The following is a 22,553-nucleotide window of genomic DNA, read 5'->3' as shown; positions in this document are numbered from 1 at the left end:
CTGGACTTGGCATCTTCCTCGCGGGCAATCGGCTCTCGCTGTTGGCATGTCAACGATCTCGTCACTGCCGACATCGTTCTCGTGGCACATCGCCGTCTCGAGACAAGACACACGCACCGTCTGTTCGCCTTGGGGTCGGCAGCGCTCACGCCGACGGGGACTGTTACTGTGTGCTGTCGAACGATGACGTGATGTCCTGGAAAGATGTCAACTGGTACCAAGACCAAGGAGGACATGCCGGCGAGACCTGCTCCACCTGCGCCAACGCAGCGACAAGCGGACGGCGTGCGGCCGGCGGCCATGGCCGATGCCCTTTTTTCCCTTTCATACTTGGTCTTCAGCTAGGCTGAACCTTGCGCTTGTGGGCTGAGGAACAACGAATGGAGACTGGAATGGATACAACAGTTGGATGCACAAGCAACGGTGATATGGCATCAATGTCCCTCTGACGTAGAATTTTCTACGTCAGAGGATCCCGTTCCATATCGGGGACAGTTTGGTTAGCATCGTGTCTGAGAAAATTACGTGCATAAGTTATTTCTCACATAATAATACGTGTGGGTAAGTACATCCAGAAGCTATATACTCCAGATGGTTGTCGAGCTTTACCACATCTGTGACAAACAAAGTTTGACCACCTAAGACCAATTTTTAGTTCATGCCATACCATGCTGTGCTGCACGTTTGTAGCAATAGACATGCCTATTAGTTATAGTCTTACAGAGTTTGGTTGGAAAGCTTAAAATTATGAGAAACAGTTTATTGATAGTCAGCTTCTAATAATATGAAAATATTAGGATTTCTAGCTTTTGATTTTTAGTTCATTTGTTGGATTATATAACTACAACTTCTCAGAATATAAATGAAAGGTTGAACTATTTAAGAGAGTTTCTTATTCTGAAAGAAGCTGTAGCTGCCAGATACTCACTCAAGCAAACCCTCTAGAGTCATTTTCTTTATTGCATCTTACTACAAGTATACAAGTATGATGGCACGTCAAGTTTTACAAAAGTTCTTTTTTTAAAAAAATATATGTAGATGATGGTCTTTTATGAATCTATTTTTCTAATTGAAATTCAACGCGAAGAAGGATTCTCTATTGAAGGTGTTCCATCCACCCTTCATTTAATATAGACCTAAATGCTATTAGGTAACCATATATCCTTTAAAAACCGCTTGAATGCCATAAAAACCAATAAACCACCGCTAAATCAAACACACCAATGCACTTCCAATATAAAATCTTATGAGGCTAGAGATTTACGTTTCATCCCAACCTCTTCGGAAACATTATAAGATGATACATGATACATGTCTATAAATATAAATACTAGAGTTAGAATGTGCGTCTTTCGTATAATTTTTGTTTAGAAAAGAATCACCATTAAACTAAAACCACATCACCAGTTCACTACTACCACCAATTCACCACAACCTGCCAAATATCATGTGTACATGCTGGCACGTCAATTATGCAAGGAGTCCCCTGAGACTTGCCGAAATTTTTCATTCGAGTCCTCGTGATCCATCCTCCCCGACAGATCGATCCAATTCGCATCATCGCATCACACACCTCCTCCTCCTCCTCCTCCCCCCGCGCCGCCGTCATCCGCGGCCTTCCCGGCGACCGACGCGGCCGCCGCGTCGCCCTCCCGCCGCCGCCGCCGCCGCCTCCGACGACGGGTTTCCAAACGGATCCGGTGGAATTCCATCCCTCTCGAGCTTAGCGAGGGGGGAGAGAGAAGAGGAAGAAAGTGAGGGGAAAAAAGCTTCACAAGAATACGCGCACCACGCATGGGGATCCGAGTCGGGAGGTAGACGGAGGGGCGAGATCCGGCGAGGCGGAGAGCGGGAGGGGATTGTCGCGTGGTTTTTGGTTGCTCCCCCCTACCGCCAGCTCCGGCGATCCCGACCACCCACCGGCGACGATGAGCGGCGGCGGCGGAGGAGTCGCAGGCGGAGGAGGAGGAAGCCCCAACAACACGGAATGGCGCTTCAACCAGACGCTCCGCAACGTGCAAGGGTGAGCCCCTTCTCTCGTCCCCTCTGAGCTCCCATCACGATCCGATTCCTTTGAAATGGTATGCATGCTGGTCTGCTTGGTGCGAAGCTGCGTGAAAGTCAGAGCTTCCGTGTAGATTCGGGTGGATCCTGGTGCATTCTAGAGCGGTGGATCTGGGAATTTTCAGAGTATTGCGAGTTACATGGCTGTCTAGTGTTAGAGAATGTTTCTTGGTTAGGTGAACTTATTCTGAATAAATCCAATATCTTTTTGCTAGAAATACTTTTTTTTTTGTCTAAACGGTATTCCACATAGTATGATTATAGATTATAATCGTACTCTGTGGAACATTACAATGGAGCTTTATTGTATCCCCTTTTTCCCCTTATATGTTTTGTCAGAATGCTCAAAGGGCGGAGCTTTCCTGGGAAGGTCTTGCTGACCCGAAGATCAGAACCTCTTTCACCTCCTGAATACTCCCCGCGCTATGAGAATGATCGTGATGAATACGAACAGAATGAAGGCTCACAAGAAGTAATGTGGCATTGGTTGGCATCGCTTTCAGCTTGTAAACAAGTTAGTTTGTAATTGATGAACTTCATTTTATACAGGGAAAAGGGCAAGCATCTGGAAACACAGCTGATAGTATGAGTGCAAAGAAATCAAATCCTCCATCAACAAGTAGCACCAATTCATTACCAGATGCCCAAGGATTAGTTTCTGGGGCTAGAGCTACAGATTCTGCACGAATTGCTAAATTCACGAACGAACTATCTAGGCCAGCTGTTATATTAGGTATGCCTATTTTCTGTACAGGGTTGATTAAATCATCTGTTGGGTGCACAATAAGTTTGGTTTAGCAATCAATGTTTCGATTATTTTCTTGTCATTTTCTTTTTCATCATTGTCACTGCCAAGACGGATGGAAAAGGGTATAAACTTTATGTAGGGTGACAATCTTGTGTCTTGTGAGTTGTTGCCCCTGTATTTTGTTGCAGCTTGTTCATTCTGAAAAATATTTGCAGTTTCTCTGATTCTTCTAGGTTCCATTAGCTTGTCCAGAATTCAGTTGAAACCCACTGTTTGTTCTTAATTTTTTAGACAAGTTGCGGGAACTGTCTTGGAGTGGTGTTCCACCTTATATGCGACCTAATATATGGAGACTTCTTCTGGTGAGCTTATTTCAAGACATGTTTCAATCCTTTTAATAGGTGTTCCTGTTTCGAATTTAATGTCAGCTGGCTACAGGGATATGCACCACCTAATGCAGATAGAAGAGAAGGTGTTCTGACGAGGAAAAGACTTGAGTACGTTGAATGTGTTTCTCAATACTATGATATTCCTGATACTGAACGCTCTGATGAAGAGATTAATATGCTTCGACAGGTTTCCCCTGACTTTTTCGACTTTGAATTTGCCTTTTTAGGTTCCCCAATAGTTCATGTAATCAATTATATAAACTCATGGTTTCACTTGTAGATTGCTGTTGATTGCCCAAGAACTGTGCCAGATGTTACCTTTTTCCAGCACCCTCAAATTCAGAAATCTCTGGAGCGCATTTTGTATACATGGTGAGTCACCGCCCTTTGCTGGTTCATTTTGATTTGTCAGAATCCTTGTTTAACACACAATCTAGCTAAGAAAACATGACATTTTTCCATGATGCACAATTCCTGCTTGTGCTACTCCCCTTGTGGTTCCCTATGCAGAACATACACGTTTGTGAACCTCTCATAGTTAACCTGGCACTGTTTCATCATTCTAGAGGGAAAATGTGATAAATGGTTGGAGTTTGCATGATACATGACTTGTCATCTCTGATGACTAGTTCAAATTTCCCAAGTTCGTCTAATAAGGTGTTTAGGTTATGTTTGATATACATTGTGTTGATATCAGTACAAGGTGCCTGTTCTTTTGGCAGTTATGCTTGTTCCATCAGTTCCACATTAGTGTTCTCTTCCAAGTTCCAACAAGGATCAATTATGTTGGCATCAACACAATGCCGCCACTACTACCTACAATTGTTTGTTTCTTTTCTGTATTATTCCGTGATACAGTGACTCACCATTTCCAGGGCCATCCGTCATCCAGCAAGTGGTTATGTTCAAGGAATAAACGACCTTCTTACACCATTCTTGGTCGTATTCTTATCAGAGCATCTAGAGGGCAACATGGACACCTGGTCCATGGAAAAGCTTTCTCCACAGGACGTTTCTAATATTGAAGCGGACTGTTATTGGTGTCTTTCAAAGTTTCTCGATGGTATGCAAGACCATTACACCTTTGCTCAACCAGGAATTCAGCGCCTTGTTTTCAGGTTGAAAGAACTTGTTCATCGTATAGATGGTAATGTTCCTCCAATTCAAATATTTATGAACCTGTTCTATTGCTAGAATTATATCTACTGAAAGAAAGGGAACTTAAGGATTTAGAGGACTATTACAAGGGGATGGATAATAATAGGCGTATAGAACAGTTCAATGTGCTCTACATTATAATTAGATCTGTGCATTATGAACTGCACTGTTCACTGTCACTAAGCTTGTCTTTCTTGAGATCTGTTGTAGTACAGAATAGTTGTGTGTTGTTTGTAGAAGAAAAAAAGAACAGTTTTGCCTAGTACATTAAAATTCCAATGTTTAACCATCTGGCATCTTCTGGTTATACAGAACCTGTGTCAAAGCACATGGAGGAACAAGGATTGGACTTTCTTCAGTTTGCGTTTCGTTGGTTCAATTGTCTTATGATTCGTGAGGTCAGCGTTGTAAAGGCCTGTTGCTTAGATGTGATCTATATATTGTTGCTAATATGTCTCATATCCTTGTAGATTCCTTTTCATCTTGTAACACGCTTGTGGGATACCTACCTTGCTGAAGGCGATTATCTACCGGATTTTCTTGTATATATATCAGCTAGCTTTTTGTTAACGGTAAGTTGAAGTACCCCTTGACTGTTCATAATTATTTTTTTCAACTTCAGTGTATGCAAGTGTTGCATGCCTGGTGCAGGCAAATGCAGTTTTCACAATGTTTCTGGTGTAAATACTAATGTCCAAGTCCATTGTAATTAAGTTCTCTCTTTATTTCTACCTCAGTGGTCAGACAAGCTGAAGAAACTTGATTTTCAAGAGATGGTCATGTTCCTTCAGCACCTTCCGACGAGGAACTGGGCTCACCATGAGCTTGAGATGGTGCTCTCCAGGGCTTACATGTGGCACACAATGTTCAAAAGCTCGCCAAGTCACCTCGCCAGCTAGGATACCCGATAATCATATCTGTAATCTATGACCTGATTTTGATGTACTCTAGACTTGTCCCCTTTGGGGAAGGAACCATGAGGAGACTTCTTTTGTTTTCAGTGCATACTATCAATTGTAACACTACCCCCAATCTGTATATTTTACTTACAGATTATTATCAATGATGATGAATAGATGGCATTCAATTTGTGTATTAATTCTTTGCATTTTCAGATGACTAAGCTGAGCAATTCAATTACACGCATAAATGTATAATACTGAATAAAGGTTTCACCTTATTCGACTTACAGGAGTAATTAATTTTTGTTCTCATCGCAATTCACAATTGAGTAGAAGGATAGAATTTCATATGGCCTCATCTTTTCGCTTATGCTTATGCTTATCAGCTAAAATTTGAAGTTTCAATCTTAAATTTGGAGTTGATTTTGGGGGTTTTTTCATCGAAGTTTATTTTTCAGCCTTTGCTTTTATATCGCTAAGAACACGTATAAAAAGTTTTATTCGTAAAATATTTTTCGTTTGCAAATATGCTGATGGGGCGTATAGTCTCGATGAATTTGTGTTCTTAAATCTAGCATGCCGGATCAACTAATCTGGATGTTTTTTGTCATTCGGATTTACAAAGAAAACTATACTAACACAGTTCAGATTGCTTCCAGGAAACACCATGTATGAATCAATGAAGTTATGTTATTGGACTCCCTATTAAGCTAGATGAGACCCTAAACCAAGAATGGAGCTCACCGAATCTGTCTTTCCAATTCAACTTTACAAAAAGAGTAAAAAAGTTGCCTGCCATAGTTTGTGTAAAAGAGCAACTTTACATAGAGAAAAATGATTCTAATTCAGGTTTACACAGAGGAATTCGTTGTGTTAACATTGTTCATGACTTAATGGTGGTTCCAGGAAGGCAATGAAGGTTGCATTTCTGACGATGCCAGGTCTGAAATTGGACTGACTAGATAAGGTGAGTAAATCTATGGATGAATGGAATATGCTACATTAACGAATCTAACTCCCCTTTCCTTCAAGTTTACACACAGAAATTCGTTACCTATATATTATTATAGAGTAATATATTATAATTCACGTTTCCAGGAAGGCATGCAGTTGTGTGCCACGGAATCATTTCCACAAGAATCTCATCTTGTCGTAGCCGTCCTAATCTCATCTTGGACTTGAACACCCGAATCATTTTCACTTGAAGTTCTTTTTACCTGATATTCTGCGAGCACTAACTAACAGAAGCATGTCTAATGTAGTTCATTAATTAGGCAATCGATGGTTGTTGGTGTGGAAAAAAGATTGGATGACGGTACTTGATTTTAGGGTATCAATGGTGCCTACTACAATTTGACCATACAGTCCAGATTCTGACTGATATTATGTTCTAAGTAATATTAGACGCAACTAAACTAATGTTAATGCTTCAGCATTAGATCATGAAACATGTGTAAAGCAACTGTCCTTTTTACGAGATCTCTGACCATCCGAGGAATTTTCAGTGCCTCTGTTCTTCAGGCTTTGACAGGTTACTGACAAAAAAAAAACGGCCTGATGACCAGATATCAAGCCAAAGTCTGCAAAAAAAACATCGACAGTTCTTTTTTAGACAACTAATCTTAACAATTCGTCTTTCAGAACAAAAACCAATCTTAAACAATCCCATTGCATGCATAAATGCACAATCATATTTGATCATATTCCCAATCTGACAAAGGGAGCAATTTTGTTGATCATATCAAGCTAGGGTGACGAGACAACCATGTATTAGCGAATCTGATTGCCATTTTTCTTTCCTGCAGGTTTACACAGAGAGATTCTAAATGTACATGATATAGTTCATGCTGCTTCCAGGAACGCAACAAGGCCGCATTCTGAAGCTTCAAGTCCGACCTCGCAGTCTATCCCAGTCTCACACCATGTGCCACCGTTTATGCCACAGAATCATTTCCACGGCAAGAATACGGACTTTACTGTCTTCTCGAACCATCCCAATCTCATCTTGGACCTGAACATTCAGATCGTCTGTTCGATCTTTCTTTTCCCTCTGCTGTATTAGAGCCAGCATTAAATCTGACAAGCTGCAAAGAGAAAATAATTAACTCAAGGGTGCAAATGCGTAGGTGATAGATGGAGCAGCTTGTTGATGGCAACATTGGATGGTAAAATACTGCTGCAACTTTACAATTTGGTTTCGTCCGTGGTGCCAACCACAACCGTACAGTCAAGATTCTGACTGAGAATATATTCTTTCTCAAGTACTATCAGATTAGCAACTAAACTAATGCTTCCATTTCAGTGTTAGATCATGACAACATGTGAAAAGCGAGTGAGTACCTTTCTGACGAAAAATGCTCGTTGTTTCTTTCATTTCCGATCTCTCTGACCATCCGTGGAACTTTCGGTACGTAGTAGCTCCGTTCTTCAGGTTTTGCCGCCTGTCGGTTGCTGATAATAAATGACTCAATTCTTGGATCCTGGACGCTTTACAATCAGGACAAGGTCGATCAGAAGGAAAGAATCACAAATCTGCAAACAAAAAAAGAAACAATTAAACACACCAATTAGAAACGAATGGCATGGGAATCAGATTCCATTTCATCATTTCTCCTTGCCCATTTCTGCATAGAAAGTATAGTCGTCAAATGAACACGCTGAAAAATTTCAAACAAATTTCTGGAAACCTCTACCATCGTCTCCTGAACTATAATACAGTATTCATGTCAAAATCGAACACGCATACATATAGTACTACGTATGTATGTCCAAGTCGACGGCAACCATTTGGAGCTTGGAAATGGCGTCTGCCTGCAAGTCATAGCTACCAACATCTGAATATATCTATCTGATCTTGACTTGCACACCAAGCTCGATCTGCATTGTTTTTTTCCATGGTCAACACACGTAGGCAGAGGACGGCATATTTGAGTTTGACAGAAACAGCTAAACCAGCAGTACTCACTCCGTCCCGTGAAAAACAAATTTAGTACGAAATGTGACACATTCTAGTATTACGAATCTCAAGATTCATTCATAGTACTAGTACCCGTCAGCTGTCACATCCCGTTATGGTTTTTTATTTCACAAATTTAGTACGAAATGTGATACATTCTAGTACTACGAATCTCAAGATTCATTCGTAGTACTAGTACCTGTCAGCTGTCACATCCCGTTATGGTTTTTTATGGGTCGGAGGGAGTATGCGTCTCGCATGACACAATTCTGAATTTGTGATCGGATGATTCAGATTCCGACCAACAAACCTGCCTCGTCAGCATGCGCGTCAAGCTCCACCCATGGCCAGCCACCGCCCACCGACCTCAAAACCCTATAAAAATGCACCACCAGCCGAGGCGTCGAAATCAGCAGCAGCATCACACACACAATTCAAGCAGAAGCAAACACAATTCAGGCAAAGCAAACACGCACACCACACGTACTCGCTCACGTTCAGCTAGCAGACGGGCTGCCGGCGATGGCGGGTTCCAAGTCGGTGCGAGTGATCCTTCTCGCGGTGGTCCTGGCCGTGTTCGCCGTTCTCCTCGCCGGCGCGGCGGCGGCGAGGCCGGCGCCAGCAGCGGAGAGGAGCGGCGGGGAGGCGGCGGCGGCGGCGTACGTGGCGGTGAACCCGGCGGCGGCGGTGGTGGAGAAGGCGAGGGAGACGGTGGAGATGCTCATGGCGAGGCTGCCAGCTGGGCCCAGTCCAAAGGGCCCCGGCCACTAGCCCATTAGCTTAGCTCGGCCAGTGAGAAGCATCGACCTGAATATCTGATTAGGGCCCAGCCCAAAGGGCCCCGGCCACTAGCCCATTAGCTTAGCTTGGCCAGTGAGAAGCATCGACCTGAATATCTGATTATTTGTTTGTTGATTGATTCAGAATGACCACGTATTATACACACGGATGAATTGATGAGCGTATATATAGTTATTAAAATTAACCCTTAAAAAAATGTATAGAGAGAGAGAGAGAGAATTGATGAATTAATGTATAGGTTGATATGATGCTAAGTGTATATATAGTTATTAAAATTGTTGTATTTTTAGTGTAGAGTAGTAAACATACTCTACACCCAGCAATTTTACTACACAAATTTAAGGGATTTTTTATATGATCTACTGTATGTTGCTCTGATTAAACAGCTTTAAAATGAGGAAAAAAATAAACAAAATTGCCGTAGCTACAACAGAGCCTGGACTCGCATGAACCGGCAAAAATGGCCTTTCTGTGGCTGCAATTATACAGTAATAATAATTAAGTCAATAACAATAACCTTTTCACTAATCCAGTAATCCACGTTATTCGCAGAACTTGTGGAAACTGCAGGAATGTACAACAAACACAAGCACCTGAACAAGATTAACCATGTCTTCATCTCATATATGAATAGAGGTTTCTGTTTGAAATTGGTTGCAGCAACAAGTTTGTTGGCGAGAAAATAATAAGCGCACCAACTTGATCATCTCCCTCTTGTTCCACTGCCAAAATCTTGGTTAGTTGATCACGAATGGAAGCAGAAAACAACTAAACATCTATCAGCATTCTATCCGAACCGCGCCGCTTTGTGTTGAGATGAACTTGGGCTTCCTGATAACCTGCTCCAAGCACTGGACGATGTCCCCAACCTGGAAATCGTTACAGTCCTGAATCACCAATCCACAGTCGTTACCCTTGTCGACCGTCTCTGCGTCCTGCTTCTCCCGCTTCAGAGATGCGCATGGACCCTCAAAGACGACATCTCCACTCCTCAAAAGCCTCATCGTCCCGGTTTTGCTTAAGTGCCCGTCAGTTATTCGGCAGCCGGCAATCTTTATGTCAGGCCCTTTTGACTTGCTACGCCCTTTCAGCTCGAATATGTTCAGAACCTCGGCTTCCCCTGAAACCTGGGTCTCAGGGGTGCCCGGTGCCTTCTCAACAATCTCCCGTCCCATTTCTTCAAGGAGATGATAGATCACCTTGTGCAGCAAAATCTAAAGAGCAGACATTAAAGTCAGCTAACTAAATCAAAGAAGGTAGATTAAGAACCAAACATAAGTACTATATCATTGAATTTTAATCTACAGATCTCATGGAAGATGGATCAACCAAGAATTATCAATGCATGGATCAGTAAATCGGTACATTAAGAACCAAACATAATTACCATATTATTGAATTTTAATCTACAGATTTCATGGAAAAGTTCAACCCAGCCAATTCAATCGATTACCATGGCCTCAATTATGCACACACACAAATTATTTAAAGATTGTCTTCCTATACAATATGGAGGAACAGTAGAGACCATGGAATCAGAACCACTACGGACAGTAGCAGCCTATGTTACCAGAAAGGCGACACAGACCAAGAAAAGATGATATGGAAGATCACCAATGGTCACATTTCAAGGAACAGAACAACATCCCTTCCAAATATGCATTCAGCAGAAAACCAGACATAGAGTAGTAATAAACAAGGTACCTTTATGTTGGCTTGTGTTGCTGCTAGAGTGATAGCACTTGGAGGAGTACGGATGTTGAAACCGACTATATATGCCCGGCATGCTTGTGCCAGATCAATGTCATGTTGGCTTATTGGGCCAACACCAACATGAACAATATTCACAAACACCTACAAGGAGATGATATAGGCATGAGGACAAACTTAACAGAAAAAACTGTACTACATGATAAATCAAATACTACATATTATCCTTGGTCACTAATATCACAACCTGTGATCATATTTGTGAGGCTAACTACTAAGTAAAAACTAAAGGCATCAAACTGCATGACATAGATACCTGTGGACTATTAAGGCTTCTTAAGGCATCTGTAACTGCTTGAACACTGCCTTGTACATCAGCTTTCACAATGATGGGCATCTCAACTCTTTCAGGAGTCTCTTCACCAATTTCCGCCTCCTCTGTCATGTCTTCATCAATCTTTCGAAGCCTGTCTTTTTCCTGTTTTTTCTTCCGTCCTTGACTAAGCATTCTTGCCCTTTCTTCCGAGTCAACAACCACAACATCATCCCCAGCCATTGGAAGGCCCCTTAACCCCTCAATCTCAACAGGCATTGCAGGTTTTGCAGACTCTGTTATTTTCCCAGCAGTATCTCTAAGAGACCGAATTCTTCCCCACTCTGCTCCCACAACAATGTGCTGCCCGCTGACTAATGTGCCAGCCTTGACTATAGCTGTTGCCAATGGCCCCCTGCCTCTGTCTACTCTTGCCTCCACCACAAAAGCTTGGGCAGGTCCATCAATTCTAGCTTTCAGGTCCATTATCTCAGCCTGAAGGAGCAAAGCCTCTTCCAATTTGTCCAAACCAAGTTTTGTTACTGCAGAAATTTCTACAACCTGTACATCACCACCCATATCCTCCAAAAGCAATCCTTCTGAACCCAGCTGAATTCTGACCCTCTCAGGATCGGCTCCAGATTTATCACATTTGTTTACAGCAACTACAATGGGAACATTGGCTGCTTTTGCATGTGACATAGCTTCAAGTGTTTGAGGCATCACCCCATCATCAGCTGCAACTACAAGCACTACAATATCTGTGACAGCAGCACCTCTAGCCCGCATTGCACTAAAGGCAGCATGCCCTGGTGTATCAAGAAATGTGATAGAGGCTCCTGATGGCATCTCAACAACAAAGGCACCTATATGTTGAGTAATCCCACCAGCTTCCTTAGCCGCAACAGATGTTTGACGCAGGGAATCTAGAAGTGACGTTTTACCATGGTCAACATGGCCCATGACTGTTACCACAGCAGGACGTGGTTCAAGTGTGCCTTCACCAGTGTGCATTCTTCTGATATTAACACCAAGTTCCTGTTGAATAACCATGGAACAAATGGATTCATATTAAAATAAACAAAATATATAAAGCATTAAGACGCATGGTTACTCTAATAAAATCTTGTCAAACTAGTAAATTCTGTTAACATCAGATACTCAGATAGCTAGATTAAAAGAACATCAGGATACATAGAGATATTAAAGAAACATAATTAATACATACCATAGCAACTAACTCAGCAAGATCAATGCTGATAGCGTCGAACTCTGATTCAACCTTTTCACCAAGATCTGTGAGTATGTCTTGAAGTGCACCAATTGATGCACCAGTCCGTTTGGAGAGATCAAGCAATGTCATCCCATCAAAAATGTCAACTGTTTTATCTGGTGATGATTTGATAGCTATCTTTTGTTTTGGTGCAACATATGGCGCTTCTACAGGAGGTTGAGTTCTAGTTTCTCTTTTCACTCGCTTCTCCTTTTTAGGTGCTTTTAACCCTGCAACTTCTTCACGCTTCCTACTCCATGCTAACATGTATACACCTGCATGAAAATTCCTATAAAGAAGACGGTATTGTCACCTAATCTATAAGTGAAGCCTAAAATCCACAGGAAATAATAACAGTAGCAACATCTTACTAAAACAGATGCAAAACATATAATATATGGTGAAAAATTGTACAACATGAATAATTGTAGAAGACGGAATGAGAATATTTTTAAAAATACTGGAAATTATTAATGATACAAAGGTCAGTATCCCCAGAGAAAACAATATTAAGATTCACGATGGATCTAGTCCTCATTCAAATATATAGGATGGATGCTCAAGTAGGTCTACCATATTCATATAATGCGTGAATGCAACTGGAATACTTAAGGCATCAAATAGTGGGACCAAATAGATAATCATACCTGATAGTGCAGTGTTTATAAGCCGTACAATTAGCAGCACCTTTTACAATGGGTGTATGAGTATCGCTAAGAACGAAGCCTGCACTCAGGAAATATAACAGGTGTAACACCATTAACAACCTACTAGGGATCTAATGTATCGAACTAAATTTAACAATTAATGCGTAGAAGTTGATCTTCTGTGCTTAAAGCAATGTGAATTTCCCAGTGTAACTTAGGAAGCACAGTACTATTAACCATACAACATCATGCATAGAGCACTATCATCTTTAACATTCAGCAGGAAACCAACTACAGACTAAAAAAAATGTAACCCAGTTAATACCAAGATGAAATCTTGAGCTTGCAACTAACGCAGCAATTAGCCTTCCTAAAGTTAAAATGTGATCAATATATGCCAATAACAATCTCACCAGCCAGCTTTCCAAACGTCCCACTGGAAAAATTCTTCGCTCCCCCATGATCCACACGGGAGGCCAAATTCACAAGGCCCGTGTGAAAATCCTGCAAATTATGCAAAGCCCTTCAACTGTCAGTTCCGCAATGCAAAAGCCTCGAAAGGCATCGAGCTCCATGGGAGAGCATAAATGTTCGATTATAGCCTCGCAACCCACACGAACAGAAAATGCACAGGGACTCAGAGAGAGAGAGAGAGAGAGAGAGAGAGAGAGAGAGAGAGCATCACCTTCCGTCGCAGCATCCGCCACGCCATTCTCGGCGCTCCGCCGGCGGCGGCTCTTCCACCCTGCCCCCCACGGCGAGACTAAAGAGACGGGATAAGGGAGGAGGATGGGAAGGGATCCTGGGGACGTACGGCGATGGGAGAGGTTATCACCGGCGACGGCGGAGGAGGGCTAGGGTTGCTGGCGGCGGCGACGGCGGGGAGGAGCGGAGAAAGGTTTAGGGGGATGCAGAGGGTTCGGAGGAGATCAGTTGTTCGCGGTGGCCCCAGGGGCATTTTCGTCCGATCAGCTTGGAAGAATAAAGAAAATGGGAAGAAACTCTAGAAAATTAATACTCCCTCCGAAAAAAAAAAAACTCAAGACGGAGGGAGTAATAAGTACTACCCCTCTCATATTAGTGATCGCTTTGACTTTTCGCTTGCAACGTTTGACCATTCATCTTATTTGAAAAATTAATGCAAATATAAAAAAGAATAAATCATACTTAAAGTAATTTTGATAATAAAAGAAGTCACGAACAAAATAAAAAATAATTCCATATTTTAGTTACAAACAAAACTCAAAGCGACAAGTATTTTGGGACAGAGGTAGTACTTAGTATATAAAAACTTCTGAAGTGACTTGAAATAGGAGAATTCATGACTTGAGGTATTATCATGTGAAAGGTGTATGAATTGAGAAAAAAAATGTCAAAATTAAGTGGCATATTTCGCATCGATCATGGATGTGGCAAATGATACACATTTGTGGCTATCGTGGTGAACTCGCCGTGGAGTTTACCTCACACAAAATAACCATGTACTCCCTCTATAAGGAAAAAGGCAACTCCTACGTATATGGAGTTAAAAGAGGACAGAAGACTAAAGACAAATTATTTATTGATACTTCTTCCATCCCAAAATAAGTTAACCTAATACAAGATGTGGCATTTCGTGGTGCTATGAATCTGGATATGCGGAAATGCCTCATACCGTACCAGGTTAACTTATTTTTGGGACGGAGGGAGTAGAAAAGTAGTATTATAACAAGTATTGAGGGGGGAAATTTTTTTTTACTAAGAATTGGTGGTACTAACTCCGGTTCATATTACTAGTCGTTTTGACTTTTTTTTATAAGTTAACTTCTTTAGGTTTGACCAAATTTATAGAAAAATATAGCAATTTTTTTAACACAAAACAAAAAATAAATCAAAATATGTTTAATATTATATGTAACAAACCTAATTTAGTGTTGTAAGTGTTGCTATATTTTTTATAAAAAAAATTGACTTAAAAAAGTCAAAACGACTTATAATATCAAACGGAGGGAGTACCTAAGAAGATAGGAAATGATATATTTTGGAATAAAATTTAAACTTTAAGAGTTGGTTTATTTCAAAACTGTTGGGAGTAGTACTAGATTATTCATATCCATTACCATTATGTTAGATAAACAATTTCTGAAGTCTTCACTAGTAGAAAAGTTGATTAGCTAAGTATAGATTGTTCATTTGTTCCTACCACGAAAATAACAATGGAAATTATTCAGAATCTGTGTGCTAAAACTGCAGTATCGAAGATGTTAGATCTACCTATATTTCTCGAGGTGTTTGTGACAAGAAAAAGATTGATTATCTAATTATAGATTGTTCATAAATGATAAGAGATGATTGTTTTGACGTCGCATGCATTATTAACACGAGAAACTAATATTTGTTCATACAGTACAGAAATCTTTGTTTACAACTGCTCGAACCAAGAAACTATCTCGCTTCTGCCTGGAAGAAAGTTCCTCTTTATAATAATGGAAAACTTATAATCCCCCGGCCTCTACATGCAAAGGTGCACACGGCCATCTTAACGAGGACTGCAAGAAAATTTGCTAATCTAAAAACATGTTGTTTTTACAAGAATACAGATAGCCAGGCAACATAATTTCACTTTGTACTGACTAACAAGTGTTCGTATGCATCATTGTCTAGATAATAAGTTTATCTGTAGGTTGTGCTATTAATCATCAGCTGGAACTGGAAGCCCCTTTGGTTGCAGGGGTCATCTCTAATGGCTATCTAAATCCCGAGTCCTTAACTGCATTAACCTACTGTAAATGAAAAGTTGCATCAAAGCAAAACTCTTTTCCAGGTTCGAATGCTGCTTCAAGCTCCTCATAGGTCTGTAGAACCTTCAGATTTTTTGATGCATCGAGGTCCTCCTGTAGTACAAAATAAAAGGAGGTAAACAAGTTTCTGTGCCATTTTTACTAAAGATTGAATGTCTGGAAAGGAATCCCTAACGAAAAAAAAGATACTCATCCATAATAAATTAATAATAATCTTATGAAATAGGAGTCAAATTTACCTTTTGGACATATTCGGCAATTGTGAGGCTGATGATATTCTTGATGGTTTCTTTCTTCACCTTTGATGGCCCAATTAAGTGCAGAGCAATCTCTTTTGGTATCTTCAGCAATCAGCACCACCAACGAATGTAATGTAAGTAAAAACAATATATGCATTTTTCCCGTAGAGTTCGAATGCATTTGCATACATGAAGTGGATGCAGTTCTTTGAATAGTCACATACTTTTTACAAGTCAGAATAAGAACTTACATCTCGAGTTTTCCCTGATCATCAGCAGCACCATGCGGATAAAGAATGTAATGGAAGGCAAACCAGACTTAGTTTCATATCACAAATTTCAGAAGCTGTGTAGGGAGTAGCAAAAAAACAAAGACACTAGAAAGGATTTAAATAAACAAAAAGGCAATATTCCTAAATATATTAATCTATTTTTTTGGAGATTAACAAAACAGTTCTGTTAATGCCTTATTGGTCCATCAAGACAATCTCAAGGAGCCAATCTGCTCAGACTTGAACTGCATATAGAAAAAAAAATATAGTTCAAACTTTCTATTTCCTCACGCAAGCAATAAAATGTGAAATCAATATTCATCATGAAACTTCAGACACTGATGATTGTGAGGTTCTGGAAGAGAGACGACATAGGCTGATTCATGCATGAAGAAATCCCAGGTATGGAGGATGCAAGAGCAAAACACAGAAACATAACCAACCGCATGTTCGTCCAGTTCTATCTGAACTGAGATGAATACAAAATAAGGTTTGCCAAGATATAAGAGTAGACCTCCTTTCATTCGTCGAAAGCCAGGAAGTGGTTGTGCAGCAGCAACATTCTTTGAGAAAACTTTCTCAAAGATAGATTCTGTCATCGTATCAGCTACAGTTACTCGTAGCTGCATGTTGTAAGAAATGCTATGGACTGATCAACACTTTAAATTGAGATTATCGACTGATCAACACTTTAAGTTGAGATTTGTCCCAAAAAACATTATTCTCTGTTGACATCTTTTACATTTTACCAATAATTAAGTGTTAACAAACCTTTATCAGTCCATCCTCTTCAGTTTGCACAGACACAAGAAAATCTTTGAAAGATACTAAAGACTCTGTGCTGGTTTCTGTACCTGATAGAGATACTCAAATATAAGGAAACAAACAAATATGTTCAGAACATATTTTATAGAATAATAAGAGGATAAATGTGTACATTGTATCGGAGATACTGCCCCAAGAACACTGCAAGCTTTACGGGTGATTCTGCAAAAGAAATTCTAAACGCATTCAACACTAGACATTATTTTCCCAATGCAACATACCATACAAGAAATGAATTGTAGACTGACATCCTTTTATCTACTCCTAAGCCATACAAATCATGCTTAGCAAGAAACTGTTCATTTTTCGCGAACGCCAAAAAAAAAAAAACTGTTTATGAAAGTGATAAGCACCGGTATGAACACTGCTTGTTGAACATCACCGAACAAGCTGGAGATAGGCGATGCTGCAGTTGCATCTCACTGGCATATCTGTGATTGATCATCTGCGAACAAAAGGAACAAACAAATTGCTCAGCTACTGAACACCATCCCGATAATGTTTTCTTAACTCATACTCTGTATATATGCCGTGTAATGCCACAGAAATAAAAGCATATTACCCCACAAATACCTTTCAACAATACTTACAGTAATCTTAGAATAATTTGCCAAAAGAAAAGAACGCATGAGAACAGGATATATAGTAAACATGGTACAACAACTCTACTAGCTTCCTGCAAACAATAGAGGGTTTTGGATGCACTTTGGTGCAGAAAGGGTACAGACTGAACAGTTAAACTGACTAACTGAGGCATTCAATCTACAAAATTATAGAGGACAAAATGCAATAAGGTACTAGCAGAAATGTATCTTGAAAAGGAAAATCGATGTTATTTTATTCAGGATAATAACAAACACTGAACCCAATTTTATCCACGGGTGCGAGCAAAAGAAATGCCCTGATATTTTCTGCAGAGAATGGCAAGAAACATCCAACAACAACAGCCAAATCATCGCAGAACTTCCAAGACAAAACCATATACTGAAACCGCACAAGTTTTCCTCATTTCTTCGCATGAAACAACCCAGAGGATGCCACAGAATCCGCCGTTTCTTCGGTGCGCACGGCACCCAGAAGAGAAGAGAGAAAGGGAGCAGGTCACCTTGGGGTTCTTCGCGAGGAGGCCCATCGCCATCGCCATCGCCGCAGGCGCAATGGATAACTCCATGGCTGCTCGCGGTCAGAGTTCGCAGCAGCCGCAGCTGCTGCTGAACTTGACTACGACTAGTACTCTTTCCAGATCGGACGGTCCATCTTGCTCTGACGTGGGATCGGACGGTCAGTATAGGAAGATGCCTCACGCGCCTCTTCCCATCTGGACCGTTGATTTCCGATCGGACGCCGCGGTGGAGTTCACTTGTGAAGGTGGAGGAGTTGGACGCGGCGGCGGAGGTGGAGATGGCGGCGGCGGCGGCGGCGACGGCGGAGGAGTACGAGGAGATGCTCCGGGTGGTGGAGGCGATCGCCACGCGCATCCGGTGGCGCCTCCGGCCCCACTCCAAGCGCCGCCTCCTCAACGGTGGGTGTCAACTCATTGGCTCCATTTGTGTCTCCGCGATGGAGGGTTTGGGCATGGTCATGCTAAAATGGCTCCTTTCTTGCTTAAATTAGTGATCTAATACTGTCTTTATGATTTTTTTTATGAAAAACGAGAATCAATGGTGAATCCATCCGATTGTAGAAGCCAATTCAACATTACATGATACATCATGCTTAGGACTAGGAGTTCTAAAGTGACCTTTTGTCCTTATCTAATTCTAGTTATCGCTCATTTCGGCGGTAATTCCAATTCCAACACGTTTAGGTTTCCAAGATAATGGATTGATGGGGAATTTACAGAATGCGTTTACGGAGAGTGATTGTCTTTATATCGAGTTGTAGTTGGCAGTACTACATCAAAGAACAAGCTAAAAATGCCATGGTGAATTATTGGCAGATATACTGTTCCTCTGCAGTGGGTTGCGGCCTGTGGTACTGATGGATTACGGTGGCACAATGCCTGAACTACAGGACAATCTCTGCTCCCTGCTGCACCATGCTCGGCAGGTAACCAACCCATTTTGATGATTCAATCTATTGATTACCCCCATTGAGTAATATGTAGTGGTATTGTCTATGGCCGCATAACGCATTAAGAAGGTTTTATCTCACATTGCTGGTCATCATCATTACGCAGAGGAAAGATTTCTAGTAGCAATTTTGCAAGCCATGACATTGCTCGCTTGCAAGTCATATTGGGAGTTATTTTCCACTTGCTGTTGAAAGACGAGCAGGGGCCTTGGATGTAACTATGTCCTTACAACCTTACTTCTTGTTCCATAGAACATATCTGTGAGCCAAAGCCTGTGGCCTTATGTCAACATAGATTAGATCAATGGATGCTAGCTGGTTACTAGAGCTTCACTTATTGCTTGGCTATCAGAGATTGGTTTTATTAAGAGAAATATCTTGAATGCAGACCTTAAATTTCTGTTACATAATCACTCCTTAATCTTGAAATTTATTTTTACGGCATGTGCTTTGTTTCAGTTTGCAACTTCTTTCTCGGCCGAAATATAATCTGTGTTGGAGATTCTTTCGAAACTAGTGATGCGTGCTTGTCCTTCTAGTTCAGCCATATATTAATATAATTCTGTTTGCAGGAGTCAAGCATGTTGAGTCCACTAAGGCTGATGGTTATTAAAGATATGCTTTACTTGATTCATGCAAAGGGTCTTGCTGAGCATGCTTCACCAAGTGCAAGGTCACAGCACAAGCTCGCTTTTGTGGACCTAGAGAAAAGCTGTAGCAAAGTCTTTGCCTTCTCAGATCCTGTCTTTCTATTTTCTCTGTCCTATGTCCTATTCTTCTTTCCTTTGTTGTATTACTGAATGCTGTCTTGGTGCAGCTGCTTTCAGAAACCGAAGAGAATGGTGCTCTGCATGAGTTTGTATCCATCCAAGACCTGTTTTCAGCCAACTTCCCTGTAGATGCAGATGTAGATCTGCCTATTATACAACCTGAAGCAAAAGGGCAGATGTCAGAAATTCCAGAGGGAACCACTATGGATAATTTTGGCTTTCGGATTGCTGACGGAACATCACTGGTTATTGATCTGAGCACCTTCCTTGAGAGTGCCCAAATTGCATTGCCCTCTTTGAATGGGTAAATTCTAGTTCTATATATTATCGAACCCACAACCATTCAGTGTTGAAAGTACCTTTTTTATTGGTTCAGTTTTCTGGTTCTTTTAACATCAAAAGGAGATGTTTGCTATGTTGGTGAAGTTAAGCAGAAGCACTTAAATTTGTCTATATTAATATTTAATCATATTGCAATGTTTTTAGGTGGCTTTTGGGTTATCCTGTAACATATTTGTTTTGCAATGAAAGTGCGGAAACTGCCACACAAAATCTCTCCAAGCACTCTCTGCATATCTATAGGATATATGCTGTGAGGTTTGGCATTTTAGACTGACCCACTTGGAGTTTTCTTTTGGGATGAGAATTCTTTGAAGCTTACTTGGAATATCTTTACTGCAGATGTCGTCAATCAGCTGCCAAACAGTCAGAACAGGAACTGATGAGGTATTCTATTTTTTTCTACAATTTTATCATTTATGGCTCCACCTACATTACTACATGAGGTATATGATATACAGAAATGCCTATACATGCTGTCATACAACATACACCTTTACTATCAAATCCTCTGTAATCTGCCCGGTGAAAAATCCTCTGTAATTTGTAGTGGACTGTATGTGATATGAGTGGTTGGTTAAAGCAGTAGGCAGGTAGTTATGATATCTCATTTTTTTTATCTTCTCCCCTACTTTACTTGTGATATCTTTTAGGGTGCACCCTTTTCTTCGGTGAACTTTTACATGCCATCTTATGGAGAAACCGTATATGATGTGCCAGTTTTTCAGTTCCTTGTGACATGAGCACCAAACGTGATGAAGAACCATGGGCGAAATCATTTCTGGCACACATGAATGAGAAGATCAAGCAATGCAATCATGTCTGGGCATCAGTTCGGATGGAGATCGAGGTTTTCCATAGCCAATCAGGACTCATTGTTTTGTAGTTCAGATCAGCAAGCCTTTGACTATATGATACCTGCAAAGTTGGCATTCACTGATCCTACAAGTTGCATCTATACCACCTGTAAAATGGTCCAAGTTGGTGAAGCTTCTTTCAGTTCATTCGGCATTCAGGTGGAATCAAGGAGGCAACGATGAATAGAGATATATATCATGATAAATTGATGATCGCATATATAGAACTGTGCCTGCAACATAGCAGAGGGATAAGTTCTGCAATGTTCAACGACGAACATATCCTCTGTAGTCTGTACCACAGATGTTGCGAATCACAACTATGTTTCTACTACTACTTCACTCTGAATTCTGATTCGGACTCAATTATACATGTACTCTGCAGTTCTCTACAGATCTTCTTAAACCTATGAATAATCAAATATAAATCATCACTCTATTGAAACACCAAATGCATAATGTCAAGAATTGCAGTCTGGATATTAATATACCAAACACATGTAGATTTTGAACCTGATTTGACTAGGCTGTGTTCTTAAGTCTATCTTTCCAACTTCACTTTACTTGTTTTTCACGCGCACGCCTCCTAAACTGCTAAACGGTACGTTATTTTGTAAAAAATGAAAAAAAGAAAAGTTATTTTTGAAAATCATATTAATCTATTTTTAAAGTTTTTTAAGTGATACTTAATTAATCATGTTGTTTTGTGTGCCCGGGGATGAAGTTCCCCACCATAACACACGAACACACATGTACTTTTAACATACAAGCTCTTGATTTGTCTTGCACCACTCATTTCATATGGCCCTGCACTACGAGTCTGTTTGTTTACTTGAGTCCCTCTAGCATGTCCCATATGAGGCATCCAAGCTGACTATAGCTAGGATGTGCAGGAGCAAGAGCGGTTGTTTGGTTAGTTGTATCAATCAGGTCTACACGACAGGCGATATTGTTTGGTTGATTGTATGAAGAGTTTAGTGTAAATGTTGCATACATGAGATTTTATTTGGTTGTATGCATATACCTCCTGTTTTTTTAAGGTGAAATTACCATTTTCGATTCAAAGATGAAAAAAAATCATTCCAACCATTAAACTGTCAAACACAGGGCGACATCTGGGATTGAGAGGTATGACCGTATGAGCAACATCACGCGAGGCATTTAACTATTTGTCGCTTTTAAGATGTGACAATTAAGGATTTATCACTCGTAGTCTATAATATGTGAGTTCTTATGTATCTATGACATGTAAGACTAATGACAAATACTTAAATGCCACTTGTAAGTGTGGCAAGTAGTTAATTATCTCACATCACGCAGGAAAACCGTAACGCGCGGCTGCACGAATCGCAAAGCAGGAGTGCGATGCGGTTCGGGTCAGATTCGGATCAGGACCCGGTATTAGTATCTGTATCCACAACCCGACCACGACTCTCT

General features: G+C 40.8%; 5 protein-coding genes across 9 annotated transcripts; 2 read left to right on the top strand and 3 right to left on the bottom strand.

Moving 5' to 3' along the window:
• Positions 1 to 1,524: 1,524 nt before the first annotated feature.
• Positions 1,525 to 5,456, top strand: LOC127784866 (GTPase-activating protein gyp1). Its single transcript, XM_052312273.1, has 10 exons — positions 1,525 to 2,023; positions 2,404 to 2,536; positions 2,614 to 2,797; positions 3,104 to 3,174; positions 3,251 to 3,388; positions 3,482 to 3,573; positions 4,077 to 4,348; positions 4,672 to 4,757; positions 4,830 to 4,931; positions 5,097 to 5,456. Exons 1-10 carry the CDS (start codon positions 1,929 to 1,931, stop codon positions 5,256 to 5,258), a joined length of 1,335 nt encoding a protein of 444 aa, XP_052168233.1. The 5' UTR covers positions 1,525 to 1,928; the 3' UTR covers positions 5,259 to 5,456.
• A 1,475-nt stretch (positions 5,457 to 6,931) lies between these two features.
• Positions 6,932 to 8,808, bottom strand: LOC127784872 (uncharacterized). 3 transcript variants are annotated; one of them, XR_008019607.1, is made up of 4 exons: positions 8,705 to 8,808; positions 8,417 to 8,592; positions 7,602 to 7,793; positions 6,932 to 7,345 (listed from the first exon to the last, which is right to left on the bottom strand). XR_008019607.1 is itself a non-coding variant. In XM_052312280.1 (3 exons), exons 1-3 carry the CDS (start codon positions 7,867 to 7,869, stop codon positions 7,177 to 7,179), a joined length of 360 nt encoding a protein of 119 aa, XP_052168240.1. In that variant the 5' UTR covers positions 7,870 to 7,882; the 3' UTR covers positions 6,932 to 7,176. The 3 variants fall into 3 exon arrangements, 1 of the variants encoding a protein (XP_052168240.1); XR_008019606.1 differs by having other exon boundaries at positions 8,528 to 8,592; XM_052312280.1 differs by lacking the exons at positions 8,417 to 8,592; positions 8,705 to 8,808 and adding an exon at positions 7,826 to 7,882 and having other exon boundaries at positions 7,602 to 7,748.
• A 657-nt stretch (positions 8,809 to 9,465) lies between these two features.
• Positions 9,466 to 13,903, bottom strand: LOC127784865 (uncharacterized). 2 transcript variants are annotated; one of them, XM_052312271.1, is made up of 7 exons: positions 13,647 to 13,903; positions 13,375 to 13,465; positions 12,962 to 13,040; positions 12,270 to 12,603; positions 11,045 to 12,079; positions 10,723 to 10,872; positions 9,466 to 10,232 (listed from the first exon to the last, which is right to left on the bottom strand). In XM_052312271.1, the coding sequence occupies exons 1-7, from the start codon at positions 13,671 to 13,673 to the stop codon at positions 9,798 to 9,800; spliced, it is 2,151 nt and encodes a 716-aa protein (XP_052168231.1). In that variant the 5' UTR covers positions 13,674 to 13,903; the 3' UTR covers positions 9,466 to 9,797. The 2 variants fall into 2 exon arrangements, with proteins under 2 accessions (XP_052168231.1, XP_052168232.1); XM_052312272.1 differs by lacking the exons at positions 13,375 to 13,465; positions 13,647 to 13,903 and having other exon boundaries at positions 12,270 to 12,589.
• A 1,491-nt stretch (positions 13,904 to 15,394) lies between these two features.
• Positions 15,395 to 18,273, bottom strand: LOC127784871 (uncharacterized). Its single transcript, XM_052312279.1, has 8 exons — positions 18,183 to 18,273; positions 17,431 to 17,522; positions 17,190 to 17,239; positions 17,024 to 17,106; positions 16,767 to 16,875; positions 16,232 to 16,245; positions 15,981 to 16,082; positions 15,395 to 15,834 (listed from the first exon to the last, which is right to left on the bottom strand). The coding sequence occupies exons 1-8, from the start codon at positions 18,246 to 18,248 to the stop codon at positions 15,721 to 15,723; spliced, it is 630 nt and encodes a 209-aa protein (XP_052168239.1). The 5' UTR covers positions 18,249 to 18,273; the 3' UTR covers positions 15,395 to 15,720.
• Positions 18,235 to 21,653, top strand: LOC127784868 (uncharacterized). Of its 2 annotated transcripts, none has more exons than XM_052312274.1 (7): positions 18,235 to 18,599; positions 19,036 to 19,126; positions 19,723 to 19,872; positions 19,968 to 20,224; positions 20,407 to 20,517; positions 20,602 to 20,646; positions 20,980 to 21,653. In XM_052312274.1, the coding sequence occupies exons 1-7, from the start codon at positions 18,235 to 18,237 to the stop codon at positions 21,143 to 21,145; spliced, it is 1,185 nt and encodes a 394-aa protein (XP_052168234.1). In that variant the 3' UTR covers positions 21,146 to 21,653. The 2 variants fall into 2 exon arrangements, with proteins under 2 accessions (XP_052168234.1, XP_052168235.1); XM_052312275.1 differs by having other exon boundaries at positions 18,403 to 18,599; positions 19,017 to 19,126; positions 20,980 to 21,647.
• Positions 21,654 to 22,553: the final 900 nt, after the last annotated feature.

The sequence above is a fragment of the Oryza glaberrima genome, chromosome 9, assembly GCF_000147395.1.
Source record: "Oryza glaberrima chromosome 9, OglaRS2, whole genome shotgun sequence".
Classification (NCBI taxonomy): Eukaryota; Viridiplantae; Streptophyta; class Magnoliopsida; order Poales; family Poaceae; genus Oryza; species Oryza glaberrima.
Note: the sequence above shows the minus strand (reverse complement) of the source record. Positions and strands in the feature narration are given on the sequence as shown.

Excerpts from the sequence above, each read along its gene's own strand:
- LOC127784866 (XM_052312273.1), top strand. The coding sequence starts at position 1,929 with ATGAGCGGCGGCGGCGGAGGAGTCGCAGGCGGAGGAGGAGGAAGCCCC. Across the intron at positions 3,175-3,250 it reads ATATATGGAGACTTCTTCTG|GGATATGCACCACCTAATGC; the intron begins GTGAGCTTATTT and ends AGCTGGCTACAG. Across the intron at positions 3,574-4,076 it reads GAGCGCATTTTGTATACATG|GGCCATCCGTCATCCAGCAA; the intron begins GTGAGTCACCGC and ends CACCATTTCCAG.
- LOC127784872 (XM_052312280.1), bottom strand. The coding sequence starts at position 7,869 with ATGATGAAATGGAATCTGATTCCCATGCCATTCGTTTCTAATTG. Across the intron at positions 7,749-7,825 it reads ATGCCATTCGTTTCTAATTG|CGTCCAGGATCCAAGAATTG; the intron begins GTGTGTTTAATT and ends CTGATTGTAAAG. Across the intron at positions 7,346-7,601 it reads GAGCATTTTTCGTCAGAAAG|CTTGTCAGATTTAATGCTGG; the intron begins GTACTCACTCGC and ends TTCTCTTTGCAG.
- LOC127784865 (XM_052312271.1), bottom strand. The coding sequence starts at position 13,673 with ATGGCGTGGCGGATGCTGCGACGGAAG. Across the intron at positions 13,466-13,646 it reads GGCGGATGCTGCGACGGAAG|GATTTTCACACGGGCCTTGT; the intron begins GTGATGCTCTCT and ends CATAATTTGCAG. Across the intron at positions 13,041-13,374 it reads GACGTTTGGAAAGCTGGCTG|GCTTCGTTCTTAGCGATACT; the intron begins GTGAGATTGTTA and ends TCCTGAGTGCAG.
- LOC127784868 (XM_052312274.1), top strand. The coding sequence starts at position 18,235 with ATGGATAACTCCATGGCTGCTCGCGGTCAGAGTTCGCAGCAGCCGCAG. Across the intron at positions 19,127-19,722 it reads TGCTGCACCATGCTCGGCAG|GAGTCAAGCATGTTGAGTCC; the intron begins GTAACCAACCCA and ends TTCTGTTTGCAG. Across the intron at positions 20,647-20,979 it reads TCAGAACAGGAACTGATGAG|TTTTTCAGTTCCTTGTGACA; the intron begins GTATTCTATTTT and ends ATGATGTGCCAG.
- LOC127784871 (XM_052312279.1), bottom strand. The coding sequence starts at position 18,248 with ATGGAGTTATCCATTGCGCCTGCGGCGATGGCGATGGCGATGGGCCTC. Across the intron at positions 17,240-17,430 it reads AACAAGCAGTGTTCATACCG|AATCACCCGTAAAGCTTGCA; the intron begins GTGCTTATCACT and ends TTTCTTTTGCAG. Across the intron at positions 15,835-15,980 it reads TTGCCGAATATGTCCAAAAG|GAGGACCTCGATGCATCAAA; the intron begins GTAAATTTGACT and ends TTTGTACTACAG.